Source organism: Schistocerca piceifrons, chromosome 1, assembly GCF_021461385.2.
Source record: "Schistocerca piceifrons isolate TAMUIC-IGC-003096 chromosome 1, iqSchPice1.1, whole genome shotgun sequence".
Lineage (NCBI taxonomy): Eukaryota > Metazoa > Arthropoda > Insecta > Orthoptera > Acrididae > Schistocerca > Schistocerca piceifrons.
This window is the reverse complement of record NC_060138.1, coordinates 688,759,439-688,786,405: the sequence shown is the minus strand read 5'-3', so window position 1 is coordinate 688,786,405 and position 26,967 is coordinate 688,759,439. Positions and strand designations below refer to the sequence as shown.

At 38.5% G+C, this 26,967-nt stretch overlaps 1 protein-coding gene and 1 pseudogene across 1 annotated transcript in view; both read right to left on the bottom strand.

Annotated features, from left to right (window-relative positions):
- LOC124709811 (3'-5' ssDNA/RNA exonuclease TatD) overlaps nt 1-26,233 on the bottom strand; it is a 54,597-nt gene extending 28,364 nt beyond the window's left edge. The window contains exons 1-3 of the mRNA XM_047240871.1: nt 25,966-26,233; nt 23,905-24,003; nt 19,131-19,291 (exon numbers count right to left, since the gene is read on the bottom strand). Of these exons, the coding sequence (XP_047096827.1) occupies nt 19,131-19,291; nt 23,905-24,003; nt 25,966-26,140 (435 nt within the window). The 5' untranslated portion in view covers nt 26,141-26,233. The remainder of the gene's footprint in view (nt 1-19,130; nt 19,292-23,904; nt 24,004-25,965) is intronic.
- Nucleotides 15,215-15,332, bottom strand: LOC124717247 (annotated as a pseudogene).
- Nucleotides 26,234-26,967: the final 734 nt, after the last annotated feature.

Here is a 26,967-nt window from a genome sequence, read left to right as displayed (position 1 = left end):
TAGGGGCAGACAGTGAATGGTGCTTTTTACCTAGAAGTGCTAAGAAGACTGAAGACAAGGGGTCAAGTCATAGGCAAAAATTGGAAATTGCACAATAACAATGCACGCAGCCACGCCTGCTCCTAGGTCCACCAACTACCTGACAATAAATAGCATCGAGCATGTGACAATTCCCCAAACCCCTTACAGTCCCGACTTGGCACTAGCAGACTGTTTCCTATTCCAAAAAATGAAATCACCCCTGGAAAGGACTCCACCACAAGACTAAGTGCTGTTAAATAAACTTGCACATGTATCCTTTAAGACCTTCCAAAATCTAAGTACCGGGGAGTCTTTAACTCATGGAAAAGCCACTGGCAAACGTGTGTCAAGGGCTAAACTTTGAAGAATTTTGAGGCATTGTAGTAATAACCAAAATAAATCTATTTTTCCATTATTTTTCCTGGTACTTTGTATACAAACCCTGTATAAAACTCAGTAATTAAAAAAAGGAAACAAAGCAAACACTATTGTAGAGGTGTGCAAGTTAACAGGTGAGAACGAAAAGCACAAGCACAAGGTATCTCTGTTTGAAACTAAACTGGAAATACTGGAAGGAGGTAAAAGGATGCAGTCAATGAGCAATAAAACTGCTTACAGTGTGGAACAGACAACAAATCAATTGATTTCAGTAACTAAGCTAATTATCAAATACCTACAGACGGGTGAAAAAATGAGTTACCAAACAAAGATATAAATTTGAAATACACCTTATGACAGCTCAGACATTATATTGCGATGCTATAGCAAAATACCATTCAACAAAAAATAAAGGGTGATATGCATAGTAAAAATGAAGAAGTCCAAATCATTACAACTGAAATTAAACTGAACTACCAATGAATCAAACCACTTCAACTGCATCATTCAATGCTCGGGCTGAGTACTGACACAGTACTTTTAACAAACACTGTTCTGAGTTACATCATACTGGAGCAGCAAAACAGGTGTGGCAGTGAAATGGGTGGTTTTGAATAAACCACCACCAACGATACCAATTTAATCACAGGGATATAAAAGAAATACAACATTAATTTACAATGTTTGCAGTTTACCGTATTTACTCGAATCTAAGCCGCACTTTTTTTCCGGTTTTTGTAGTCCAAAAAACCGCCTGCGGCTTAGAATCGAGTGCAAAGTAAGCGGAAGTTCTGAAAAATGTTGGTAGGTGCCGCCACAACTAACTTCTCTCGTCGAATATATGTAGCGCTACGCAGGCATGCTTCGCAGGCACAAAGACAAATACTGGCACCAAAACCTCTGCGTCAGTAAATAAATAAAAAAAAGGTGGAGGACGAGCTTTTTTTTCTCCGCCCCGAGTTTCGACCACTGCACTTTCATACATTATCCAACGAAGTAAATACAAATTCCGTATTGTTCCTCTTCGAACGTAGCAGCATTTCAATGTACTACGAAAATCCGACTGGCAAGACTGTTTGGGATATTTGTCAATATGGCCAACTCTGCTTTCTGAATTTTTTCCTAACTGTGAGAAGAAATGGTTGCTAACAGGAACTTTTATGAATTGTGAATCACATGCAGTATTCTCTTCACCATAAGAATAATACGAATATAAACATTTTGCCATGTATTCTTTCGTGTTTGCTGCTATCTCATTTAAATCCTGTCCGCCTAATAAACTATGAAACTAGAGTGAGACAACAGCAGACGCGGAAGAATATACATACCATGTCATGTTTATATTCGAATTGATCTTATGCCAAATACTGATACAGTCAAAAATGAAGCACGGCAATTGACTAGATTTTTAAATCTAAGATGACTCTAATTCCTGTGCACAATGTAATGTACTAAAGAGGCGTCTGCAAAGATTTTCAAACGGAAAAAATTTTCGCTAAATTCTCGTTCAGAACATCTTCTATCATAAGCAGTCTATTATTTGATTCTTGTTGATCATTATCAAAGAAAGCAGCAGTGTAAGTAGCAACGAATAGCAGTCTCATGCCATTGTTTCGCTAATGAGACGATTCCTCTCTGTTTTTTTTTACTTGTAAGCGGCGGTAGCGTGCACGAAAGCAAGCCATGCCGCGAGCGGCGACAGGCCGTAAACCCTCATTTTCAGAATGCGACAAACAATGCATGACACAGTACAGTAATGCATTTTCAGCTTTGAGTGACGGAAACACCTATAACAAAGAGAACTGCACTTGTCAGATCAAAGAAAAATAAGCAATCAATTCAAACCAGACGAAGCACGTGAAAAAGGAAGGGTACCCGTATAAATACGGACGGAGCGCCTGACGCATAACAACGGCTACCTGGTAAAGCTTAACTGCTAAGCTTACGACTCGAACCAAACTACTACAGCTGTATCGTCATTCATTCAACCTAAATTGTGTCTCATATTACAATGGACCAAGTTTGTTTCGATTTGGAAGTGCGGCCTAAAACTTTTCTCTCCCCTTGAATTTCGAGTCTCAGATTTCAGGTGCGGCTTAGATTCGGGAAATTTTTTTTTCCTCGATTTCGAGTCTCATTTTTCAGGTGCGGCTTAGATTCGAGTGCGGCTTAAATTCGAGTAAATATGGTAAAGTGACCCACATTTCAAGCCAACAGAAGTCAGACATTACACCTAGCAAGATTGGCACTCAAATTCAATAAGTTCCTGACAAATTTGATCGCTCAATTCCTGGATGGTGTATCATGGATCACACCAGAAGATATGAGATTTCAAATGACCCCAAGGGAAGAAGACGTCATGCTGAAAGAGCAGTGGGTCTTGAAGGCTAGGAAATGCCTCCATTCTTGGAAATGAGATGACCAGGAAAGACATTCTGCAGAACATTAACAGAACGCCACAAGGAGTGGCATGTGCCCCCCACCCCCTTGCTGGAAAAATGTTTTTGCAGTTATAGGAATATCAACAAGCTGTCACACTAGGAAATAGCTCAAAGCATTAACACAACATTCTGTATCACAGTAACACCACTGCCAGGACCAACTTAAAAAAATAAGGCCCTATGATATCAAACAATGATACATCACACCACACTACCACTTTCTGACAGTGAAGTGGTATTCACATGACTAGTATCTAAGGTTTTGCTTGTTAACACAGCCTGACATATAAAAATTAGCCTTATCACTCATGATCAGATTGTTGCACTGGCCTAGGTTTTCGTTCACAACTTTCAACAATTCCCAACAAAAGCACAGTCTCTTTGAGAGGTCATCTTTATTCACTTTTTTGGATGGTATTGCAATTCCCAATGTAATATTTGCTGTACACTGTGATGCAATATGTCAACTGCAGTACATGCTTGCGTGCAGAACACCTGGGACTTTGGCTGAAGGCTTCTCCCAATCTCGCAACACTTTCTGACGTGTGCATGTGTTTAGCACTTCCACCTCCCTTTCAACACTGTATTACCCATTTCCTCAAAATTCTGTACTCACACTTTGATAGCATGTGCCAACAAGACTGGGACATGATGTGTGTGAGAGTAAAAAGCGTGAAACACACACTACATGGCCCATAGCTGTCGCTGTTTTTTGTAAAATGCCTTACACCAACAGCACATTGTTTGCTGGTCCATGACACCACCTTGACTCAACATCGATGTGTGTGTCAATGGCAAAGGTTTTTGTCCAGATCGCATGACTCCTGTTTTCCAATTCCTAACATAACAATCGCCTGTTTCGGAGTCACACCTATTGTACCTGTTTGTTCCAAATATTTCCAATTGGTTTAAAAATAAGGTTTCAAGACGGCAGAAGGCACTGTGGCTATGTATGTGTGATTTGTGTTTGTATGAATCTTTGTGTGCAATTCATATTTCCAAGGAAGGCCTTTTGGCTGAAAGCTTCAATCATTAGTTGTCTTTTCATTGTGCCTCTCTGCAACTCAATGCTTCTTCTGTGTGGTGAGCAGCAATCTACCCTTTTCATAATAATGTTGTTATTACCTGTACATCAAGGATTTTCCATTGTTTATTTCTTTTAAGAGCAAACTCAAATAAAGTGTTTGTAATAACCATAATTTTGATTGCAGAGAAATCTACCAAATCTTCACCTTTCATTTATTTTCCCCCAAGCCAAAATTTCCTACAGTCTTATTGGCTGTATAGGATCATATTATGGCATTAAAATCACCCAGATTGCAACATTATCTTTTTTTTAATGTTTTAACAGTTCTTCAATGTTCTCCATACACAGTCTCCACTTCTTCTAAGTCACGAGCTGTTGGTGGGAAATGTGTGTGAATTACTACCAAAGTCCACACAACTACTACTATTTTTACCATCACTAACCAGTTGCCAACGTGGTAAGTATTGTGAAAATTATTTGACCATTTTCCTCTTGTTACAATTTACATTTCATGCTTTCCTTTTCTCTCATCACCACTACAATTTACTCTAAAACCATCACTGTAGTAATCTCCACTTCCCTCCCAGCCTGTCTTACATATACCTAATATATCTAGTTCATTTTTCCTCATCTAATCTTTCACTTCATCCAGTTTTCCTGCTTTGACTAATGTTTGTATATTACGCCTTCTCATCTTCATCGTGGTTTTAGAGAGGACTAAGACCTGAGGACCCCTCTTAACTCTCCAGCCACATCTCGTCTTCCATGAGCCATGATCAATAGTTAATTCCTCATTAGTATCACCTCCATGGTGGCATTCCACTGAACAAGATGTATTAAGTAATAGGTTACGACTAACTCTAGAAACCATGAAGTGATTTGACTGACCATTCTAAACTTTCGCCTGCCTCTAACGACAGTACATTTTTTCATAAAACCAACTATTTTGTGACTGGTTTCTTTCCAAAAGAGATTTCACTGTAAAAATTACAGACATATATTAATACTCCCTGCTTTTATTTCTCACCATACACCTATAATCGTGGCAGCAGTCCTTCTGACCATGTAATGCTTATTTATGCGCCTAAGCCATCTGAGAATGCTGAAAATGATGAGTTGTGTTGGAAGTGACTGACACGGTGTAGTGATGCACACTGAAGCTTCTGTGCTAATTATTACATCTCGCTATAAGTAAAGTGCTTGGTGGTGCATAAGTTTTGAAACAGATTTTGAAAATGGCTCCTAAGTTGTTAGACAATGAAGCACCAAAATATTTAGAACATCTACAGCCAATTTCGGAGCAAGAGCCTGATCGTAGTGAAATTGAAAGATAAGTACAAACTACTAGCGATGATTCTATAGCATGATAGTGCTGAATCAAGAAAAACTATACCAATGACTCTTATAGCAGCAAGACAGACTCCTCCACTGAAATCAGCATATCTTTCGGCACAGAATGACATTTGATACAACAGAAGAAGACAGGGAGGAAGAAAGAAGTGTCATCACTTCACTTTTTTTACAGCTGGAATTCAGAAAAGAGATTGAGAGATTTTAGATCACAAATGCAGCTGAAAAACTACAAAAGCAAAAAGTTTTCTGACAGACAGTAGGACCAAGGCCACTTGCTAAGAGAAACATCAAAGTTCACAGCACTACAAACTACTACTTAGTGCCTGTACGCAAATGGTACAACAGTGAAACATAAAACTGTGCACCGAGATGAAAGCTCAAAAACGACTTCAAAATAGTAACTGGTGTGTTTCTGTTTCTGAAGTTGACAAAATGTTGCAGCTTTGTGAGTTTGTGGCTTTCTTTGCACCCAGGGAATTGACACTGATATTAAGTGGTAAGTGATATCGAAGTCTGGAGTCATTTAAAAATTGTTTCTCGCTTTACAGCTCTGGACAAAACATCACAATTGATGATGGGTCTTAAGACACATGTAGATTAATACCGTACATGGCAGATAAATTTGCCATCAAATTTTGGTTATCACTGGATGCAGACACCAAACAGATGTTAAACTTATTTCCATGAGACATCAACCAGAGAATCATAACATTTCCAAATACTTTAGCACGAAACTTGAGGCACCATTCCTTTGAATGGGAAGGAATTGTGATTATAGATATCTCTTCACATATTTGCAAAAGGCCACTATACTGAAGAGTAAACATATCAAGCCAAATGAGTTCAGCGGACAGCGATCATCAGAAAGAATGTTCTAAGCACCACTGTTTGATACTACTGTGATGAAGCATGGACATAAAACCTGGTTTATTTATCAAGAGAAAGAACGAAATAATGTTCCCATTCTCAGTATGCTTCATTCAAGTATAGAAATTGGGAAAAACTCGAAAAGTATTCCAGAATTTTAGATTAAAATTAAATGTGGAGTAACTATACTGGACCAGTTGGCTATAAAACATATAGTCAAAGAGCTTCACAGATATGGAAAGTGAAAATGTTTTACAATACATTGGCCTTTGCCTGAATAAATGAACCGACTTGACATATGTGACAGCTGGAAAAAAAACTTGTGTTTGGAAAATGTATAAAACTTTGTGTCCGGAACTCAAGTTGTGTGTTTTTTTTTTTTTAACACAATTTTACTTTTTTTATACTCCATGAACCACGGACCTTGCCATTGGCGGGGAGGCTTGCGTGCCTCAGCGATACAGATGGCCCTACCATAGGTGCAACCACAACGGAGGGGTATCTGTTGAGACGCCAGACAAACATGTGGCTCCTGAAGAGGGGCAGCAGCCTTTTCAGTAGCTACAGGGGCAACAGCCTGGATGATTGACTGATCTGGCCTTGTAACACTAACCAAAACAGCCTTGCTGTGCTGGCACTGCGAACGGCTGAAAGCAAGGGGAAACTACAGCCGTAATTTTTCCCGAGGGCATGCAGCTTTACTGTATGGTTAAATGATGATGGCGTCCTCTTGGGTAAAATATTCCGGAGGTAAAATAGTCCCCCATTCGGATCTCTGGGCGGGGACTACTCAAGAGGACATCGTTATCAGGAGAAAGAAAACTGGCGTTTACGGATCAGAGCGTGGAATGTCAGATCCCTTAATTGGGCAGGTAGGTTAGAAAATTTAAAAAGGGAAATGGATAGGTTAAAGTTAGATATAGTGGGAATTAGTGAAGTTCGGTGGCAGGAGGAACAAGACTTTTGGTCAGGTGAATACAGGGTTATAAATACAAAATCAAATAGGGGTAATGCAAGAGTAGGTTTAATAATGTTTAAAAAGATAGGAGTGCGGGTAAGCTACTACAAACAGCATAGTGAACGCATTATTGTGGCTAAGATAGACACGAAGCCCATGCCTACTACAGTAGTACAAGTTTATATGCCAACTAGCTCTGCACAGGATGAAGAAATTGATTAAATGTATGATGAGATAAAAGAAATTATTCAGGTAGTATAGGGAGATGAAAATTTAATAGTCATGGGTGACTGGAATTCGAGAGTAGGAAAGGGGAGAGAAGGAAACGTAGTAGGTGAATACGGATTGGGGTTAAGAAATGAAAGAGGAAGCCGCCTGGTAGAATTTTGCACAGAGCATAATTTAATCATAGCTAACACTTGGTTCAAGAATCATGAAAGAAGGTTGGATACATGGAAGAATCCTGGAGATACTAGTAGGTATCAGATAGATTATATAATGGTAAAACGAGATTTAGGAACCAGGTTTTAAATTGTAAGACATTTCCAGGGGCAGATGTGGACTCTGACCACAATCTATTGGTTATGAACTGTAGACTAAAACTGAAGAAACTGCAAAAAGGTGGGAATTTAAGGAGATGGGATCTGGATAAACTGACAGAACCAGAGGTTGTACAGAGTTTCAGGGAGAGCGTAAGGGAACAATTAACAGCAGTGGGGGAATGAAGTACAGTAGAAGAAGAATGGGTAGCTCTGAGTGATGAAGTAGTGAAGGCAGCAGAGGATCAAGTAGGTAAAAAGATGAGGGCTACTAGAAATCCTTGGGTAACAGAAGAATATTGAATTTAATTGATGAAAGGAGAAAACATAAAAATGCAGTAAATGAAGCAGGCAAAAAGAAATACAAACGACTCAAAAATGAGATCAACAGGAAGTGCAAAATGGCTAAGCAGGGATGGCTAGAGGACAAATGTAAGGATGTAGAGGCTTATCTCACTAGGGGCAAAATAGATACTGCCTACAGGAAAATTAAAGAGACCTTTGGAGAAAAGAGAGCCACTAGTATGAATATCAAGAGCTCATATGGAAACCCGGTTCTAAGCAAAGAAGGGAAAGCAGAAAGGTGGAAGGAGTATATAGAGGGTCTATATAAGGGCGATGTACTTGAGGACAATATTATAGAAATGGAAAAGGATGTAGATGATGAAGAAATGGGAGATACGATACTGCGTGATGAGTTTGATAGAGCTCTGAAAGACGTAAGACGAAACAAGGCCCCGGAAGTAGACAACATTCCATTAGAACTACTGACGGCCTTGGGAGAGCCAGTCCTGACAAAACTCTACCATCTGGTGAGCAAGATGTATGATACAGGCGAAATACCCTCAGACTTCAAGAAGAATATAATAATTCCAATGCCAAAGAAAGCAGGTGTTGACAGATGTGAAAATTACCGAACTATCAGTTTAATAAGTCACAGCTGCAAAATACTAACACGAATTCTTTACAGACGAATGGAAACACTGGTAGAAGCCGACCTCGGAGAAGATCAGTTTGGATTCCGTAGAAACACTGGAACACGTGAGGCAATACTGACCTTACGACTTATCTTAGAAGAAAGATTAAGAAAAAGACAAACCTACTTTTCTAGCATTTATAGACTTAGAGAAAGCTTTTGACAATGTTGACTGGAATACTCTCTTTCAAATTCTGAAGGTGGCAGGGGTAAAATACAGGGAGCGAAAGGCCATTTACAATTTGTACAGAAACCAGGTGGCAGTTATAAGAGTCGAGGAACATGAAAGGGAAGCAGTGGTTGGGAAGGGAGTGAGACAGGGTTGTAGCCTCTCCCCAATGTTATTCAATCTGTATATTGAGTATGCAGTAAAGGAAACAAAAGAAAAATTTGGAGTAGGTATTAAAACCCATGGAGAAGAAATAAAAACTTTGAGGTTTGCCGATGACATTGTAATTCTGTCAGAGACAGCAAAGGACTTGGAAGAGCAGTTGAATGGAATGGACAGTGTCTTGAAAGGAGGATACAAGATGAACATCAACAAAAGCAAAACGAGGATAATGGACTGTAGTCGAATTAAGTCGGGTGATGCTGAGGGAATTAGATTAGGAAATGAAACACTTAAAGTAGTAAAGGAGTTTTGCTATTTGGGGAGCAAAATAACTGATGATGGTTGAAGTAGAGAGGATATAAAATGTAGACTAGCAATGGCAAGGAAAGCATTTCTGAAGAAGAGAAATTTGTTAACATCGAGTATAGATTTAAGTGTCAGGAAGTCGTTTCTGAAGGTATTTGTTTGGAGTGTAGCCATGTATGGAAGTGAAACATGGACGATAAATATTTTGGACAAGAAGATAATAGAAGCTTTCAAAATGTGGTGCTACAGAAGAACGCTGAAGATTAGATGGGTAGATCACATAACTAATGAGGAGGTATTGAATAGAATTGGGGAGAAGAGGAGTTTGTGGCACAACTTGACAAGAAGAAGGGACCGGTTGGTAGGACATGTTCTGAGGCATCAGGGGATCACAAATTTAGCATTGGAGGGCAGTGTGAAGGGTAAAAATCGTAGAGGGAGACCAAGAGATGAATACACTAAGCAGATACAGAAGGATGTAGGTTGCAGTAAGTACTGGGAGATGAAGAAGCTTACACAGGATAGAGTAGCATGGAGAGCTGCATCAAACCAGTCTAAGGACTGAAGACCACAACAACAACAACAACAACAACAACAACAACATACTCTTACCTCAAAATGAGTGAAATCACAAACAAAAATAACTATAAATGAAAATAATTTATGACTTAAGTTTAAATATTCTTTTCATAAAGTTATTTTCTCAGTAGTTAATAGTGTATTAAAACAGAAAAGAAAGATACCTCTACCACTGCAACCGGATTCCCCAATGCTCAAGTTTTAGATACATACAAAGTCTGGTGGTTCTATTGGTCATAGGCTTTCTTTTACTGCCATACCTCATAATTCATTTTTTAAAGGATAACTTCGATGATGACGGTGTCCTATCCAGTCAACCTCTTCTTTCTGCACATTTATTCAATAGCATGTACATAATGCCAGGCTATGTAAAACATTTCAAGAAGTATGAGTACCATATTATTTCACAAACTGGCCGAGGCCCCCATACAATGTGCCAGGAATTTTCCAAAATTTATTTTTGCTAGTATTCTCTAATGTCCTCTAGTCACCAAAAAATTATTACCCATTTTCCTAAATTTAAGATGCACATATTTTCCTAACAAGGAAAACTTTCCATCCCCCCTCCCCCCCCCCCCCCCCCCAAGGTTTTGTGGTAAAGATAGCCCAGTGGATAGCCTGTCAAAAGCTGAACACAGATGAAATATGAAAACAAGAAGAATGTGTACTGAACTGTGAAAAAAGGCGAAACAGAAATGGTGAACGGTCTAACTGTAACAAATGCAATATCGAGAAGTTGGACAGCTGCAGCGTCACAGTTAAATGGTAATGGTGTTGGTGTTGGACTGCCACTCTACAAGCCACGTCCAAAACTCCCTCGTGCCTTCCCCTCCCCCCCCCCCCCTCCCCCCCGAACATTATGAATGGTCCGTCCCGTCATGGAAATGTTTGTTCTCTTTCTGTGGTCTTGGCAGTTGTCATACAACACATCGGTTATAGAATATGAGTCATGTGGTAAGAATACATTACCAACCCAAGTAAATGTGATGAGTAATGAGAGCAGGCAAGATATCACATACATGTTTCACAGAAATGACAACAACAAATAAACAGGTGTGAACTATGTTGCAACAAAGGGATTCCAGAGTCGAAACTTCCAAAATGGAATGCAACATCAAAAACATTTAAAACATATGTTCTGACAGAGCACAGAGAAACTGTGCAATTGTGAAACTGTTGCACACATTTGTTGGAGCTTACATGACAAACTATTATGTTTTCATCATCATTTCCTTGGGAGTGATCACATTCACATTCATACAGACACCTAAATCGGGCAAAGAGGCATATTTCACTAGGCGTACAAATTAGGTAAACCAATCAGAGATTCCTATACAACACACGTCCTGTCATTAATGCCATGCCTTGTCATCAAACGTTTGCGATTCTAATTCGAAAGCCACCTCCTTTTAGCAGCTAATAGAGTAGTTATGCAGACTCAACTGTCTTTAAAGGTCCCTTAACTTACACTTTCTTGCAAATGGACATTACACCACGACACAGACACAAATTTGAATACAGTGAACAGCAGGAGAGGAAAAAAAAAAAATGGCACAAGTGAGGTCTGAACACAAGTTGCCTGCTTGGCAATCCAACACCTTGACCGCTTAACCATGACACCGTTGCTAATTATCGTTGCTCCATATTGCATATCTTGTCCCTGGACTGTTCAATGTTAATTTTAATTTTTTTTTTTTTTCACAGTTCAGTACAACTTCTTCCCGTTTTTGTGTTTGATCTGTGTTTAGTTTTTGACAGGCTGTCCACTGGGTCCTCTTACCACTAAATCTGAGGGGATTGTGATGGGGAGTTTCCCTTTTAAGTATAACATCTGTAACATATAAGCAGGGAGAAGAAAGAAGAAAAATAAAGAATGAATTACACTATTTGGAGCAGCACACTAATTATAAGCAAAAAGCTACAAATAAACATGCACACACACACACACACGTACATGTACACTTGTGAACAGACATGCACGCAGTATACAAAATATAATATGGATAGTGTACTAAAAACACCACAGAAAAAGCAAATTACAACAAAATAACGTGAATTCAATATGAAAAACCCAACGTAATCAAAATATGAAGTTGAATGTAATTTACATAGAAATGGCGGGAGGGGGAAGATGATTAAGAAATCCCACAAAGAATGTGTCTATGCAAAATGCAAAACAATACTTTTAACTACAAAAAAAGTCTTCCATGACACTTACCAAAATTTAGGAGAATACAGGACCTTCTGTAAAAACACACATATTACAAAGTTGACTATTTTATTTGGCCTCCAACACTAGCAAAGGTATACTTATAAAAATATTCATACGTAAATGATATCTTTGTAAAATACGAATTTCATTGTATGGGCTTAAGTTTTTCATCTGGTAAATTACACAATGAAAAATGTCAGTTTTCTTCTCCATATTTTAAACCAATTAGCTACAGGCAGTAATGGCATTCATGTTCCCCTGAGACATTAGTGGTTTCTAAATTATCGAAGCACACACAACTGTCAACTACAGCATCTCAAGCCGAAGTGTGTGTGTGTGTGTGTGTGTGTGTGTGTGTGTGTGTGTGTGTGTGTGTGGGCGCACGTGCACCTGTATCTCTCATTCTTTACAAACGAAGTCTGTGGCTGAAAGCTACATCTGAGTGTCATATAATCATGCCTGTCTGCAACTTGATGTGCCTTCTTTGTGGTAAGCAGTAATCTATCTTTTCCTACATTGTTAACTACATGTTTTAAGTTTTCTTACATTTGTAACTACAGGTTTCAATACACAGGTAACATGGTTACTTCATTACTTTCATGTTTTCAAAATTCATTTCTCTGAAATCAACGAAGACTATTATAGTCACGTTTCAAATAGAACTCTTTGAAACGACAAATGGATTGAACCCGCAGCTGAAAAAAAATATCCTTCAAAAATCTACTTCCCAGTTGCTGAAAAAGCATCAAAGAGCAGAGCCAACTATAAAATTTACCAGCAATGTTGAATCTTTAGGGTTACGATTTTTCCTTCAACTGGTATAGTACAAAAACATATTTTGAATGTGAGCAAAACCTTCCCAAGCCCTGGTCTAGGAGACAAGGAACAGGAAATGGTTGGAAAAAATTATGGAATTTCAATCTTTCCTGCTAATCTGTCGTTACTTCCTAATAATTTTCTTTACACTGTGTTCCTCCTCACACCACGGACTATTCCTTCCTTTCAACAACTACGCATTTTGACAGTGTCCTATCATTACTGGTATGAACGAATTTTGAAAGCTTCCAAAATCTCGGAATCCAACTTCAAAAACTGTGTATATGACTCTTTCTCAAGTGGTTCGTTTTAGCGGCTCCTGTCATAAGGTAAAACCAAATTCAGTAGCAAGGATATATAAGTGTTGCCCTTATTTACAAAAAAATATGATATAAACGATATGATACTGTGCTTAAAACAAGTTTACAATCTCTATATGATCTTGAAGAAACTTTTTTCTGGATCTGTTTCCAGTGTGTGTGTCACAGACTCCTAGATTTTCTCAATCACGTCAAGCTTCAGGTACATTTGTGGTTCTGGGAACAAGGAACAGTCCACAGATGACAAATCTGGTGAATAAGTTAGAGGGTTTTAGTATTTGGAGATGACTTTAACCTACCGAGTATAAACTGGGATGTCTATGGAATCATTGCATGGGGTACAAACAGTCATTCAAAGTACTTTTGAACGAGTTTCCTACTTTGAGCAGCTAGTTCAACAGCCCACGCTCAGTGGAAGTATCTTAGATCCTGTAGCTAGAAATAAGCCAGACGTTACTGACAATTCCATAATAAAAATGTCAATTGGTGATCATGATGTCATTATATCAACAATTAAGTAAGTTAATAAATCAGGTAAGAAGGCTAAGAGAGTGTTCCTACTAGGAAGAGCAGATAAGCAGTTATTAGTATCTTATTTAGACTGTGAACTGACCTCACTTAGTTCCAATTAAGATGGACATAGAGGAACTATGGGCAAAGTTTATGCAGATTGTAAATTGTGGTCTGGAGAATTACGTGCCTAGTACGTGGGTTAAGGATGGAGAAGACCCACCATGGTTTAACAAAAAGTTTCGGAAAATGCTGAGGAAGCAGAGGCTGTCGCACTCTTGGTTCAAAAGAGAACACATAAATGACAACAGGCAATGGTTAGTAGAGATTCGTGCATCTGTGAAAAGATCTGTGAGTGAAGCATACAATCACTACCACTGTCATACCTTAGCAAATGATCTGGCAGAGAACCCGAGACAATTCTGGTCACATGTAAAATCGCTAAGTGGGTCTAAAGCTTACATCCTGTAACATGTTGACCAGTGTGGTGTGGCAGTTGAAGATAGCAAAATGAAAGCCAAAGTTTTAAATTCCTTGATCAAGAAATTGTTCAAAGAGGAGAATCCTACAATCTACCATTGTTTGATCATTGAACAGCCTCCGATATGATATATAAGACACAGTAATAAGCATTCCTGGTCTAGAGAAAAGACTGATTGGGCTGAAAACAAATACAACACTAGATCCAGATGCAATGCCTATTCGGTATTTCAAAGAGTACTTCTGACACTGGCCCCTTACCTAGCTCGCATTTATTTTGAATCTCACCCAGCACAAAGTACCAAGTGACTTGAAAAAGTGCAGGTGACCCCTGTATGTAAGAAGGGCACAAGAATGGGCCTGCAAAATTACTGACCAATAGCTCTAACATCAGTTTGCTGCAGAATCCTTGAACATATTCTCAGTTCAAATTTAACGAATTTTCTTGAGACCGAGAAGCTCATGTCCATGAATCAGCATGGTTTTATAAAGCATTGCTCATTCAAAATGCAGCTTGCCCTTTACTCACATGATACAGTGCTAACTATAGATAAAGGAGAACAGGCAGGCTCCATATTTCTAAACTTCTGGAAAGCATTTGATACAATGCCCCATCGTGGGTTGTTAAAGAAGATACGAGCATGTGGAAGGTTCACAAATATGCGAGTGGCTCTCAGACTTCTCAAGTTATAGAACCTAGTATGTTCTCCTTGATGGTGAGTGTTCATGAGAGACAAAGGTATCGTCAGGAATGCCCCAGGGAAGTGCAATAGCACCACTATTATTCTTTTGGAAGTGTGATAGGACTGCTCTTATTCTTTATACACATAAATGACGTGGCGAACAGGGTGGGCAGTAATATGCAGTTGTTTCCTGATGATGCTGTGGTGTATAGCACTCACTCTGTCATCAGGCCACAAGTGGCCCATCGGGACCATCCGACCGCTGTGTCATCCTCAGCTGAGCATGCGGATAGGTGGGGTGTGTGGTCACCACACCGCTCTCCTGGTCATTACGATGGTGTTCTTTGACCGGAGCCGATACTATTCGGTTGAGTAGCTCCTCAACTGGCATCATGAGGCTGAGTGCACCCCGAAAAATGGCAACAGTGCATGGCAGCCTGGATGGTCATCCATCCAAATGCCAGCCACGCCCGACAGCGCTTAACTTCGGTGATCTGATGGGAACCGGTGTATCCACTGCGGCAAGGCCATTGCCTGTGGTGTATAGTAGGATGTCGAAACTGAGTGACTGTAGGAGGATACAAGAGGACTTGGACAAAATTTCTAGATGGTGTGACGAATGACAGCTAGCTCTAAAAGTAGAAAAATGTAAGTTAATGGAGATGAGTAGGTAAAACAAATCTGTAATGTTCAGATACAGCATTAGTAGAGTCCTGCTTTACACAGTCATGTCATTTAAATATCTGGACATAACACTGCAAAGCGATATGAAATGGAATGAGCATGTGAGGATTGTGATAGGGAAAGCAAGTGGTCAACTTCAGTTTATTGGGAGAATTCTATGAAAGCGCGGTTCATCTGTAAAGGAGACCGCATTTAGGACACTGGTGTGACTATTTGCGAGTACTGCTCAAATGTTTGCAATCTGTATCAGGTCAAATTAAAGGACAACATCCAAGCAATTCAGAGGCAGGCTGCTAGATTTGTTACTGGTAGGTTCGAACAACATGCAAGTGTTACACAGATGCTCCAGGAACTCAAATGGGAATCCCTGGAGGGAAGGCGACATTCTTTTCAAAGAACTCTACTGAGAAAATTCATACATTGCACATAAGGACCACAAAAACAAGATACGAAACATTTGAGTTCATACGGAGGCATATAGACAGTTGTTTTTCCCTTTCTTTATTTGCAAGTGGAACACAAAAGGAAATAACTAGTAATGGTATAGGTACCCTCCACCACATGCCATATGATGGATTTTAGAATCTCTCTGTAGATGTCAAAATAGTAGATGTGACTTGCTGATGGTTTGTTGTTTTGTTGGCAAAGAAATCTGGAGTGTGTCATGTAAAAAAGAATAAATAAAATAAAAGAGCAGTAAAAATTATCTCAATGGAGGTATACACGCTGTGTTTTGCGATCAAAACAATACAATCAAATTCTTCTTCACCATTGACTTTTGAAAGCAATTTTTCCACTCCTGTAGATATTTCACATACCTATTTAGAAGTTTTATTTCCTTACCACGTAAGCATACCAGCATAGCTGTGGCGGTGTGCATTTTCTCTGACTGTGGCCTCCTTTGGCCTGTTGCACAGTGGCAGTTTTTGCAGAGGAGTAAAATTATTGTAATTACTTGAGATTTTATTGAGGCCTCCACAAGTAATATACTTTGTTATTGAGCACAGTGTGACCATTTACAACCAACCTTCATGACTGCAATCAAGTTATTTCGAGAGAGGAACTTTAAATCAATTAATTTTAATTCTGAACAAACATACTAACTTGTATCTCTAATAATGGACAAACTTGCATCAGAGACAGCATTATGATTTTCAAATCAAGTGTATGTAACTTCAACCAGTTATGAGCTGTAATGTGACAGACCAGGAGACAAAATTATGAAGTTCTTAATGCCAGAACTGATGATAGTCCTGAAACACAGGTCGTGTATAAAAAAACAAATTTTTTAAGCGACTGATAATATGACCATTCTTGATTGCACTTGGATATGTTTATTCCTTCATGCTTATATAGGCTTCTTTTTGGCTTTCAAAATCAGTTTTATATTAATGCCTGAAATCACATGCTCAAACTGTTTACTTTGGAAATGTTAGATGTATAATATTCATTACGTAATCAATCAGAGTCAGACCAAATGTTAGGACTGAAAATTCATCTCTTAATCAAAAAGTAATTTATTACCTTTTAGAATTAACTGTTAGCATAATGCAACTAATGAAATTTTATACAGAAAAACATACTTAATGATGATTTAACTTACGTAAAGTGAATTTGCAATTCTGGTAGAACATTTTTCAACACTTGGATTTATATAAAAGTATAATTGGAGATTTATCATGTTCAAGCACTAATAATTTTTCAAAATACATCACTTAGCAATTATTGTAATCTGCAACAGAGTTCTAGCTAAAATTTGCAATAGTTACAATGCAGGACCAATCTGTGTCAATTTGTTCCATGTACAAGTTTTGTAACATTTTGGTGCAAATGAAAAGAATAAACAGATCATAAAATAGCAATATTTGTCTGGTTATTACACAACATTACAAAAAGAAAAACCCAGGCAGAATTGAGTTACACTTCCCAGAAATAAGTATTTTCTTAAAAATTGATTTAGTTGTGCTTTTTAATTCAGTGTTTTTGACTCTTAATGGTGCACATTTGCAATTTGTTCCAATTAAATCGTCTATAGTGTTTTAAAAGTTCAAACATGTATCAGTGACTTTTCATAAATCAATGAATGGTTACATTACAGAGACCTGAGATATGTTTCAAAGAATACATTCAAAACATTACAATTTAGTGCACAAATTTCTCATTGATTTGGTGTAGTGCTCTGTTCTAAGATCACAACCAAACTCTCGGTTGTTTAGTGTACACAGGAAACTATTAGGTGAAAATAGGATTAACTGATGTGTACTTCTCCACCTGTTCATGTGGTGCCTAAATTTTAGTTCTAATAGCTTTTCTGTAGGAGCAGTTCAAAACCAGTAAAAAGCTTGTGCCAAGTGTTTGCATAACTGTCAATTAAGGATAACAACACTTAATAACACAGCTCTACTGTTCACTTTCTCCCTTATCATTGCATGGAGGACAAACTTTGTACACAGTTTCTGCTAGTTCAAACCTTCATGCAAGTTACTATAAACCACTGTCAATTCTACCATTAGATACATCTTTTTCTGACCGTCTTCGATCAATTTAATGACAGTGTTCAACTCAGTGTTGGTTCACTATACTACTCAATCACGGTATTATTGCACTTGGCCGGTACTGGAAACGCGCATTGATGTTACAGTAAAGAAGTACTGTGGTGACTAAGGAATGTACATCATACTGCCAATGTTTTCAGGTCAGTTGTGCATATACTACTAATCCCGATTATGTGCCTACTCACGATAAGCTAACCAAAGCATCCTCACTGCCAGGTGCAATAATGTTTTGGTCGACTATGACAACTTCTGAGGCCATTTACGTGCGTGTCTTCAAAAACAGCTCCGTAAAGGAACTTAGCTGCTACCACCCCCCCCCCCCCCCCCCACACACACACACACACACACATGTTGTAGTAGACAGTCACAAACTTAAAGAGTGGCTTTACTGATGCCTCTCAATGTGACCAAGTATTATAAGAACCATCTCAACATTGCTGGTGCAGGAAAGAGGCACAGTAATCACAACTGTAGGGAAACAGAAGTGGATGAGAACTTTATCATTATTCTTCAAACAAACAGTACAACAGTCTGTGGTAACAGCACTTGTCCATTAATTCCTAATGTATACTGTAGCTCATTTGTATTTGCCAATCCAGTGAAATAATGCAATCTGAAGAACAAAAATGGGATTATAAATCCCCAAAATTATACTGAACTTAGCAGTACAATTTCTTAACAGTACAAAGAGTATGCAAAAGTGCAGACTGTTGGCTAGAATTCTACGACAAAAATATGTTCAAGCATAATGATGATAATTACATACTTGCAAAGAAACACATCATTCACTGTTCATACCTGCTGCACATAACCCACAAATGGTATTGTGGGAGGGAGTGAGGAACACAACAATATACACTTGCACTCACCTCTGGAGTGTGAACAATATTACCCATGCCCTGTAAACAATATCAGCCATCTGTTGCATAGCCTGTTTTGGCATATGACCATGTCTGTAAACTGTGTAACTTCAATGCCATCAATAACCGAAACTATCAAGACAATTTGGGTTCACAAATATATACTAAGGATTTTTTGCCCCATCATTTGGTTAATGTAGCAAACTATCTCTTAGCTGTTAAATTACTAATTACCTGTTTCTCCAACACCTCTCTCTGCATATCCGGTGTAGAAAAATCACGGTTGTAATCTAATCCACATTCTCCAATAGCTACACATTCTGGATTTGATGCAATATCCCTTAAATCATCTAAATAGCCCTCTGTCCAGGACTTTGCATCATGTGGATGTATGCCTGAAATTTAAAATTAACTATTACAATCAGATGACGTCTTTAAGGGTAAATTAGAATTTAAAAAATGGAAAACAATACACTGGGGTTGCATATCCTGCTCCTTCTCTCTCTCTCTCTCTCTCTCTCTCTCACACACACACACACACACACACACACACACAGTCTCTGGCTACTGAGTCTGGCCTTAGCAGTGAGAGACTGTGGTCTTTTTTTGTGTGTGTGTGTGTGTGTGTGTGTGTGTGTGTGTGTGTGTGTGTGAAATGAAATATGTCACCAACTGAATACACACAAGGCTCAAACAACTCTATCCAATGCTAAACAAGCAAAGCACTCAACACAGGAGAGTCCATAAAAATGATTCTTATTAGACATATGTAGCTCCAGTCTGAGGATATGCAGCTCCAACATGACCACACAGCATGCAGGTCACACAGCACAAGGTACCGTAAATCATAAGCAAGGCCCCACAACACACACGTAGTGTGGACGTGCACAATGGATTCCGCACTGAGAGCTTAAGAAAGTACTTGATAAACTCTACATATGAACCCGAAACATTTTAATAACCCCTTCATTCTGAGTCTAGGAATTATGATCACAACCACAGGTGCAAACATAACAAACCAAAAACACTCCTTCATAATGAAAACTGGCCACCTATGGCTAAGTTCAAATATATTAACATGATATCAGTAACCCCCATCTCTGAGCAATACTGACTGGCTCTGCCAGCTACAGTTGTTGCATAGCTGAACATCGTGCTATCACAGAGAAGTTGCAAACATGTAAATCAGAAACAAAACATAAATGATAATTTACACTGTGCAGTCAATTTTACAATCAAATTGACCTCTCCAATAACATTTCGTAACATTATTTGCCCAGGAGTCCTTATTAGCAACCATCAACAACAGTAACTTCCCCACTACTAATAATCAAGGTATGAAAGGTCACTGCTTGCAGCATATTCTGCTAACAACCTTACCACTCTCCCAGACTGTCAAGAAGGATTTTTTCCCTGATAACTTGATGTGGAATTTCTTAAACCTGGCCCTATACAGCTACTGTTGAAAAGTTTCTGTGCACTACCTCAGGTGGGACCATATTAAGAGCTGATCCCACTCAGACAAATGGATATCATCATAAACCTGCATCCTGTGAATTCAACTGTGGCAAAGTAACACTTTTGCAGAGGTGACAGTACCCTTTTCTGTGATGGTCACCTCCCAAGAGGGGCGTCAAGGGGCTCCACTTCTTGTGGCAACACTTGGTCATGAGCTGACATGGAAAGATATGATGCAAAATAGCCAATCTGTAGATGCAATGATGTTTTTATTTCAATAGTTGGAGAAATACAATATAATTAAATGTAACAACATTAACATACTAAGTGATAGAGTGCAATCAAACTGAATTTTGGGAGAAAAACACTTCAACAGCACTTCCTGCTTTTGCCACACATTATCATTTTCATTACTGGGTTACAGTGTGTTATTGGACTATCACCCTCCTAATCTCTGAAATTTTGGGTGTTGTGACAGGCTGATCAGTAACATGCCCAAGGACTCTGCTAGGCTGGACCATTAAATAAAGGTTATGGTATCAGACTGACTTTTAGCGCAGCTTACACTATAATAAATGCACTTTTCCATTTTTAACCACCCTCCATCATAAAACTAAAAGTCTAGGGAAAATTCAGAAAGCCTGTAACAAATTATGTACAAGTACCCAGTGAGTATTACATATCACATTCACTGGCTTTGTCAACTCAATTGAAGTGTCACCTTCCAACATAACTATACCTCAGGCTATGCCACAAATCAGTCACCACAATGAAGTTTCTGCCTTTCTAGATGAAACGATTAATAACAACTCAGCATAGACTGTGCAAAAGTCCTGTATATACCTACACAAGTAACTCCTGTAAACAACAAAAGCAGAAAATGAAGAGTGTGTCATCCACACTACAAACGTAATTCATGTTATTCTGGCATAACTATCAAGACTTTTGATAACATCATAGATAACATTTTCATTTAAAAGGCACACATGTGATTTTTTTTTATAACACTTATAAAACCTTCAATATGCAGCAAAAGCAAAATCTGAATGAAAGTCTGCCCACAAAAATGATCATTAACTCATATCTTAGTGGTATGAAGAGGTATCTACAACAGAACCAGCGAAAGAAGTACCTGACAACAGGCAATGCTGTTGCCAGCTTTCAATCGTAAATTGTAAACTGTTGCAGGTGAAAACAACAGTTGTCTACTGAGCTGCAATAGCACTTAAGCATTGCAACGGGACTAATACAAAATCATGTTGTGTGACTGGTTGAGTAAGACTCATGAAGCAGCTGCGCCAAGCCCACTGCAACTATCAGGGAGCCGGCCGGTGTGGCTGAGAGGTTCTAGGCGCTTCAGTCTGGAACCGCGTGACCGCTACGGTCGCAGGTTCGAATCCTGCCTCGGGCATGGATGTGTGTGATGTCCTTAGGTTAGTTAGGTTTAAGTAGTTCTAAGTTCTAGGGGACTGATGACCTCAGATGTAAAGTCCCATAGTGCTCAGAGCCATTTGAACCATTTGAACTATTAGGGATCTTCTTTTTCTGCCTCTACAATGGTCAACAGCTGTTCACTAACTAGTACGTACTATCCCATTTGTTGCCTCCAACTGGACAGGGAGACACGTTACCAGCATCTGCGCTCTACTATGAACACACAGTGTGTGTGGACTGACTTTTGTAAAATTTATCCCAAAGGTTTACATTGACATCTGAGTGGATAAGATAATTAATCAAACAAACTTCTTTCTATCATGGAAAAACTATGAAATTTCACTTTAAAGCAGGCACATCAGATACTGGATCTTTACCTAATGTAAAGAGCAGGTTCTCTTAATTTGAAGGCTCCTACTCAAATTTCAGAATGATGGTAGCCCAACATACATGAGGTCATGTTATAGCTGTAACACATTATCAGAGCCTAATGACCTACATAGGAACACCTAGTAACTTTGCCTGAATCACTTGTCAGGAATTATTTTTTTAAGCTCATTAATCTATTAAGTGCAATTCACTGCCTTCACTTTCACACCATTATGCTCTCAATGAGCCATGACCCCTGTCTCCACAATGAGGCAAAATGGTGTGAGACAGCAAATAAGTGTTGTTCTGTGCATGTAAACTTTCACTGGTTTACTGAGTGACTAGTTTATTTAGAACCTCATTTGTCTTGGCAGCCAACTGTAGTTGTCATGGCTGAATGTATGTGCACATGTACTATGCAATTTTATTTAGTTATGACATCTAGCTGTTTAATAAGACCAATTTTCTGCACTACGAAGGACAGAAGTGAGAATCACCAGTGGCATATGTAGTTGGGACAATTGTAACAACTGTCAAGTCTACTCAAATAAAGGACACCTGAAGGATTTGAAATAAATGAAGACACACCTGCTTTCTGTTTCAAGGCTATGTTTTCAGTGATGCTGTCAACATCCACAAAGATGATGATTTTATTAACAGAGAAACACGCTACAACCTTGGCATGGTGCAGATCACCACTGGCTAAGTGAAAATAATGTCAACTACAGAGTATGAACACAGCATTAGAATGAAAGTGTAGATACTTTGCAGTTTTTTGGGCATTACAGAAGTGTCCGATTCCAATCATTTGCTTTAACCCATGATGTCATCAATATGGTGAAAACTGCTACTTCCAGCATATACAAAATGACAATGACACGAACAAAAATAAAGAAGACACAATAATGGCTCACTCCGAAAATAAAAATGAAACTAATAGGACAACCACGGAAAATTGTTCATGTAGTGCAAGCACATGCTAAATATACAACAGTAAAAGAACACCACACCATCCCAAAACAAATAGTATAAAAAATTTAAATTACAGCATTCTGCTATACCAACAAAACCACGTTAATCGGATGTTTCCCTTCACCTATACAGCTCAAGTGCAGCTATCAATACCAAATAACCAACACCTACAATTCCAAAAAGGGGAACCAACCCCCCCCCCCCCCCCACACACACACACACACACACATTAACTTCACTGTGATATCCACACCTAATGGAAAAAAAGGAAGGTTCTTTCCAGACAACAACCACCAAACTAATCAGACCTAACAAAAAAGAACCTCAATCACTAACTATGACAACCAAAACTCAAATGAACCCAATACCACAAGTTAAACTCAGCAAGTCCACATCTGCCACAAGAGTGCGCCATCAAATACAATAGCACGACATCTACAATCACAACGAACTCAAAAACTCCATGCTGTAATGACGTCTCACACCACACCATTATGTCATGAGTCAAAGCAGACGGGTGAAATTAGATGCTTATGCTGACCCAGTTTTTTTGTATTAGCAGTACACCCAATGACCTAATTGGATTGTACTATTACCGTTGTGTCACAGCTATAGGTCACTGCTTGGTTTTGGCACATTCTTGTTTCACTATAATATCATTCTCGTAACCAGAAGCAACACAAAATGAATGGTCCACTGTCTTGAGGAAAATATCTCAAATGTTTATAGCAGACATGGTCTGAACCCGAGATTATAAACAATGAAATGGAATTACCTGCTGTTGAATACAGTGTGCCAGGAAATATTCTTGTAAGGCGAAGGGCTTCCTTACTTGAACGCAGTGACGTGCCTGTAACTATTATTTTTTGAACACCTGCAACACAACCAATAAAGTCTTATTGCTATCACAATTCAATTAGTTTTCAAGATAATATTTGCCTGTTCTGCTGAAACAAATTTCCTGTTTCAGAAAGCCATCCAAAAACTTTACACAAAATATTCATACAGCATGTCATGGAATTTGTCACGTTTCATGTTCTGCAACCCTCCCTCTTCCCAATACCAACACCATATAAAATCAGCAGCCACAGAACAGCACTCTTATAAAATTAGCCAATGCACTGCCAGGTAGTTATGACTTTTTCCCACAGTGAAGCTTAAGTTTATTTACTTATTTCTTGAAGGCTCACTTGCCAGTGATGTAGGATTTGTCACCATAATGCAATGGGGATGACGAGCTCAAAATATATTGGTACATGTAGAATATGTATCAATGTTTTCATCATGATGTCTTGGTCTTTCTGAAGGAATTACTTGGATGGAATTATTTAGCAAAAATATAGAAAACGTGAACCAGGGTGGCTGGATGAGAAAATGACAACCTTCCGAATGTAACATCAGCGCCTGAACTACACTTCCTCATTCGGTTGATCCCTCTGTACAATGTTTGTTTATTTTTGTCCATCCAAGTCTCTTTTTACTATTACGTATATTGTACGCAGAAAATCTTTTTACCTATTGTTTTACAACTTGAAACATACATTTTTTTAACAAACTAGATCTATTAATGAGACTACATACTGTACTGTACATTGAGAACTTATTTCTACAATTAAAACCTCTTATGAATGGTGTGTTGTCACACTGTGAGTGCTCTGAACCCAAGTAAAAGCAGTTTAGCAATAAATAGGCTGCCACAGTCTTTTTAAAGCTCACTACTTGAAGATAAGATTTTTTTTGTTTTTGAGAAGTCTGTTATACAGTTTCGTTCCTGTATGATATATACTTTTTTTTTGCATAATGTGGTGTTGCAATATTGCAGTAACTAGGAAAATGGTTTTCTTTCGTCAGTATACTTTTTTCGACCCATTATGTAAATGCTGAGAGAGAGAGAGAGAGAGAGTGAGAGAGAGAGAGAGAGAGAGAGATTTTTATAGATTTTCTGCTTCTTTCTTGTTTCATTATTTTGGTAATTGTCTTTTGTTTATGTAAACTGTTTTGGTCTGGTGTACAATCCCCAGAAAATGATACTGTACTTCAGTAATGATGTACATGAGCAAAGTAACTTTCAGTACCAGTGTTGTTGCAAAGAATTCTTTCTTCCTTTGATTCGACTGTATACACAATTTGAACTTGTTAACTTATAATATAGAATTTGTTAGCTGCTGGTACTCAAACTGATTCCGCAAAACCTTCCTAGATATCAGATAAGTATCATGGCCATATAGAGAGTAATTTCGAAATTATATAGAATATTTCGAAAAAAATATGTAAATAACAGCTAACCATTTACGTATAATCTCATTCTACGTCAATCAAAGGTGTATCCATTAGAATGTGTTACGTTGTTCACTAAAAATTTTAAAATGTGCTGTTTTGTGATATGCAACGGCTGGTACTCAAGTAGTATTTAATTATTTCGTGAAGAGGCTTATGAAGCAAAACGGTCAGGATTCAGACACCTGCATTTCATACGTCTTACACTCCCCAACTTATGAGAACTGTCTCTCACCAATATCTAACTACTTAACACAAGATTTATAACATCGATGTACTTGAAAATCAACATACAATTAAAAAAAATGTTTGTACAGAGTTTTTAACTGCAAATAACCGATACTATATAGACTCGCATAAACAACTAAATACGTAGTTCCCATACTATTATGACGTGCAGGCAAATTACGCCTCTTAAAATTCAATTATATTTTTAAAAAAGACAAAGTACTGTTTTCGCATGGAGGTCTGAAATAAAGGGCGTGATTAACCAATATAAATACATCTCCCGAGTCAAATATGTTATATATATGTACTAAACATCATCAAATAAACGCACCGGCGTCTTTAGCTCTCTGTACAACGGAATCCAAATCCCTGCCATACTTTTTATTGGTTAAGTTCGCACCAATATCAATAAGAATGTAATTTTCGTAGCACTCTTGGAGCGGAGAAGTCACAGGTTTCTCGCTGTCATTTTTGCCTTCAGTAGCATTACCAGAATGTGTAGCCATTATACGATGTGGAACGGATTACAAACCGTAAACCTGCCCAGAGCAACACCCTCAATTGTTCTACTATCTACACTACATGACTCATGCAGCGATGTTTACAAATTATCAAAGACTTACGCACATGTAAGTGTTTTGACTAATATGCTCTATTGTCAAATCTCGTCTCAAATAAGGGTCATAAAATTCTTCTACCACGTAACAAGGTACATTCCTTGTAATCTGAACGCGTTGCAGAGGGAAAAATTTAGACCCCGAATTCTTTTAAGTTAAGCCCGGTCCACACGCAACGATCTGTCTGCGCAGACATCGGCGCAGATGTCTGTACATGCAAAAGATCGCTGCAAATGTGGTGTGTTCACACGACACAAACCCCAATCTACTACTCGCCCGCCATCTGTCGGTGTAGAAAAGAAATATCAGTGGCAAGCGACTACGCTCCCCGAAAACTTCAAAATTTAATTCAGTTATTTTGAAAAATAGAAATGGAGGAAGTTCTGTTGTGGTCTGTGTTCGCAACTTGTGTTGCAAAAAACATTCAGACCAACCGCAGGAAACAGAGAAAGCGGTCAAAATGGTGCAGACAGTGGCTGCTAAAGCGAAAGCAGTTTTGTCACGTAAATTTACTGCGAGAGTTGCAGGGCGAACCTGTTTTGTTTTACATAACCTCGTGTTCCATTTCCTCGCACATTGGCACTCCAATTTCATCTTCAATTGTACTCCTGCTTGGTCTTGGCGTTTCTTGATCACTAAGAAAGCCAAGTAGATCAAAATACCATAACGTTGGCTGGTATACTTGATCTACTCCTACACCAGATCTTCTAGATTTC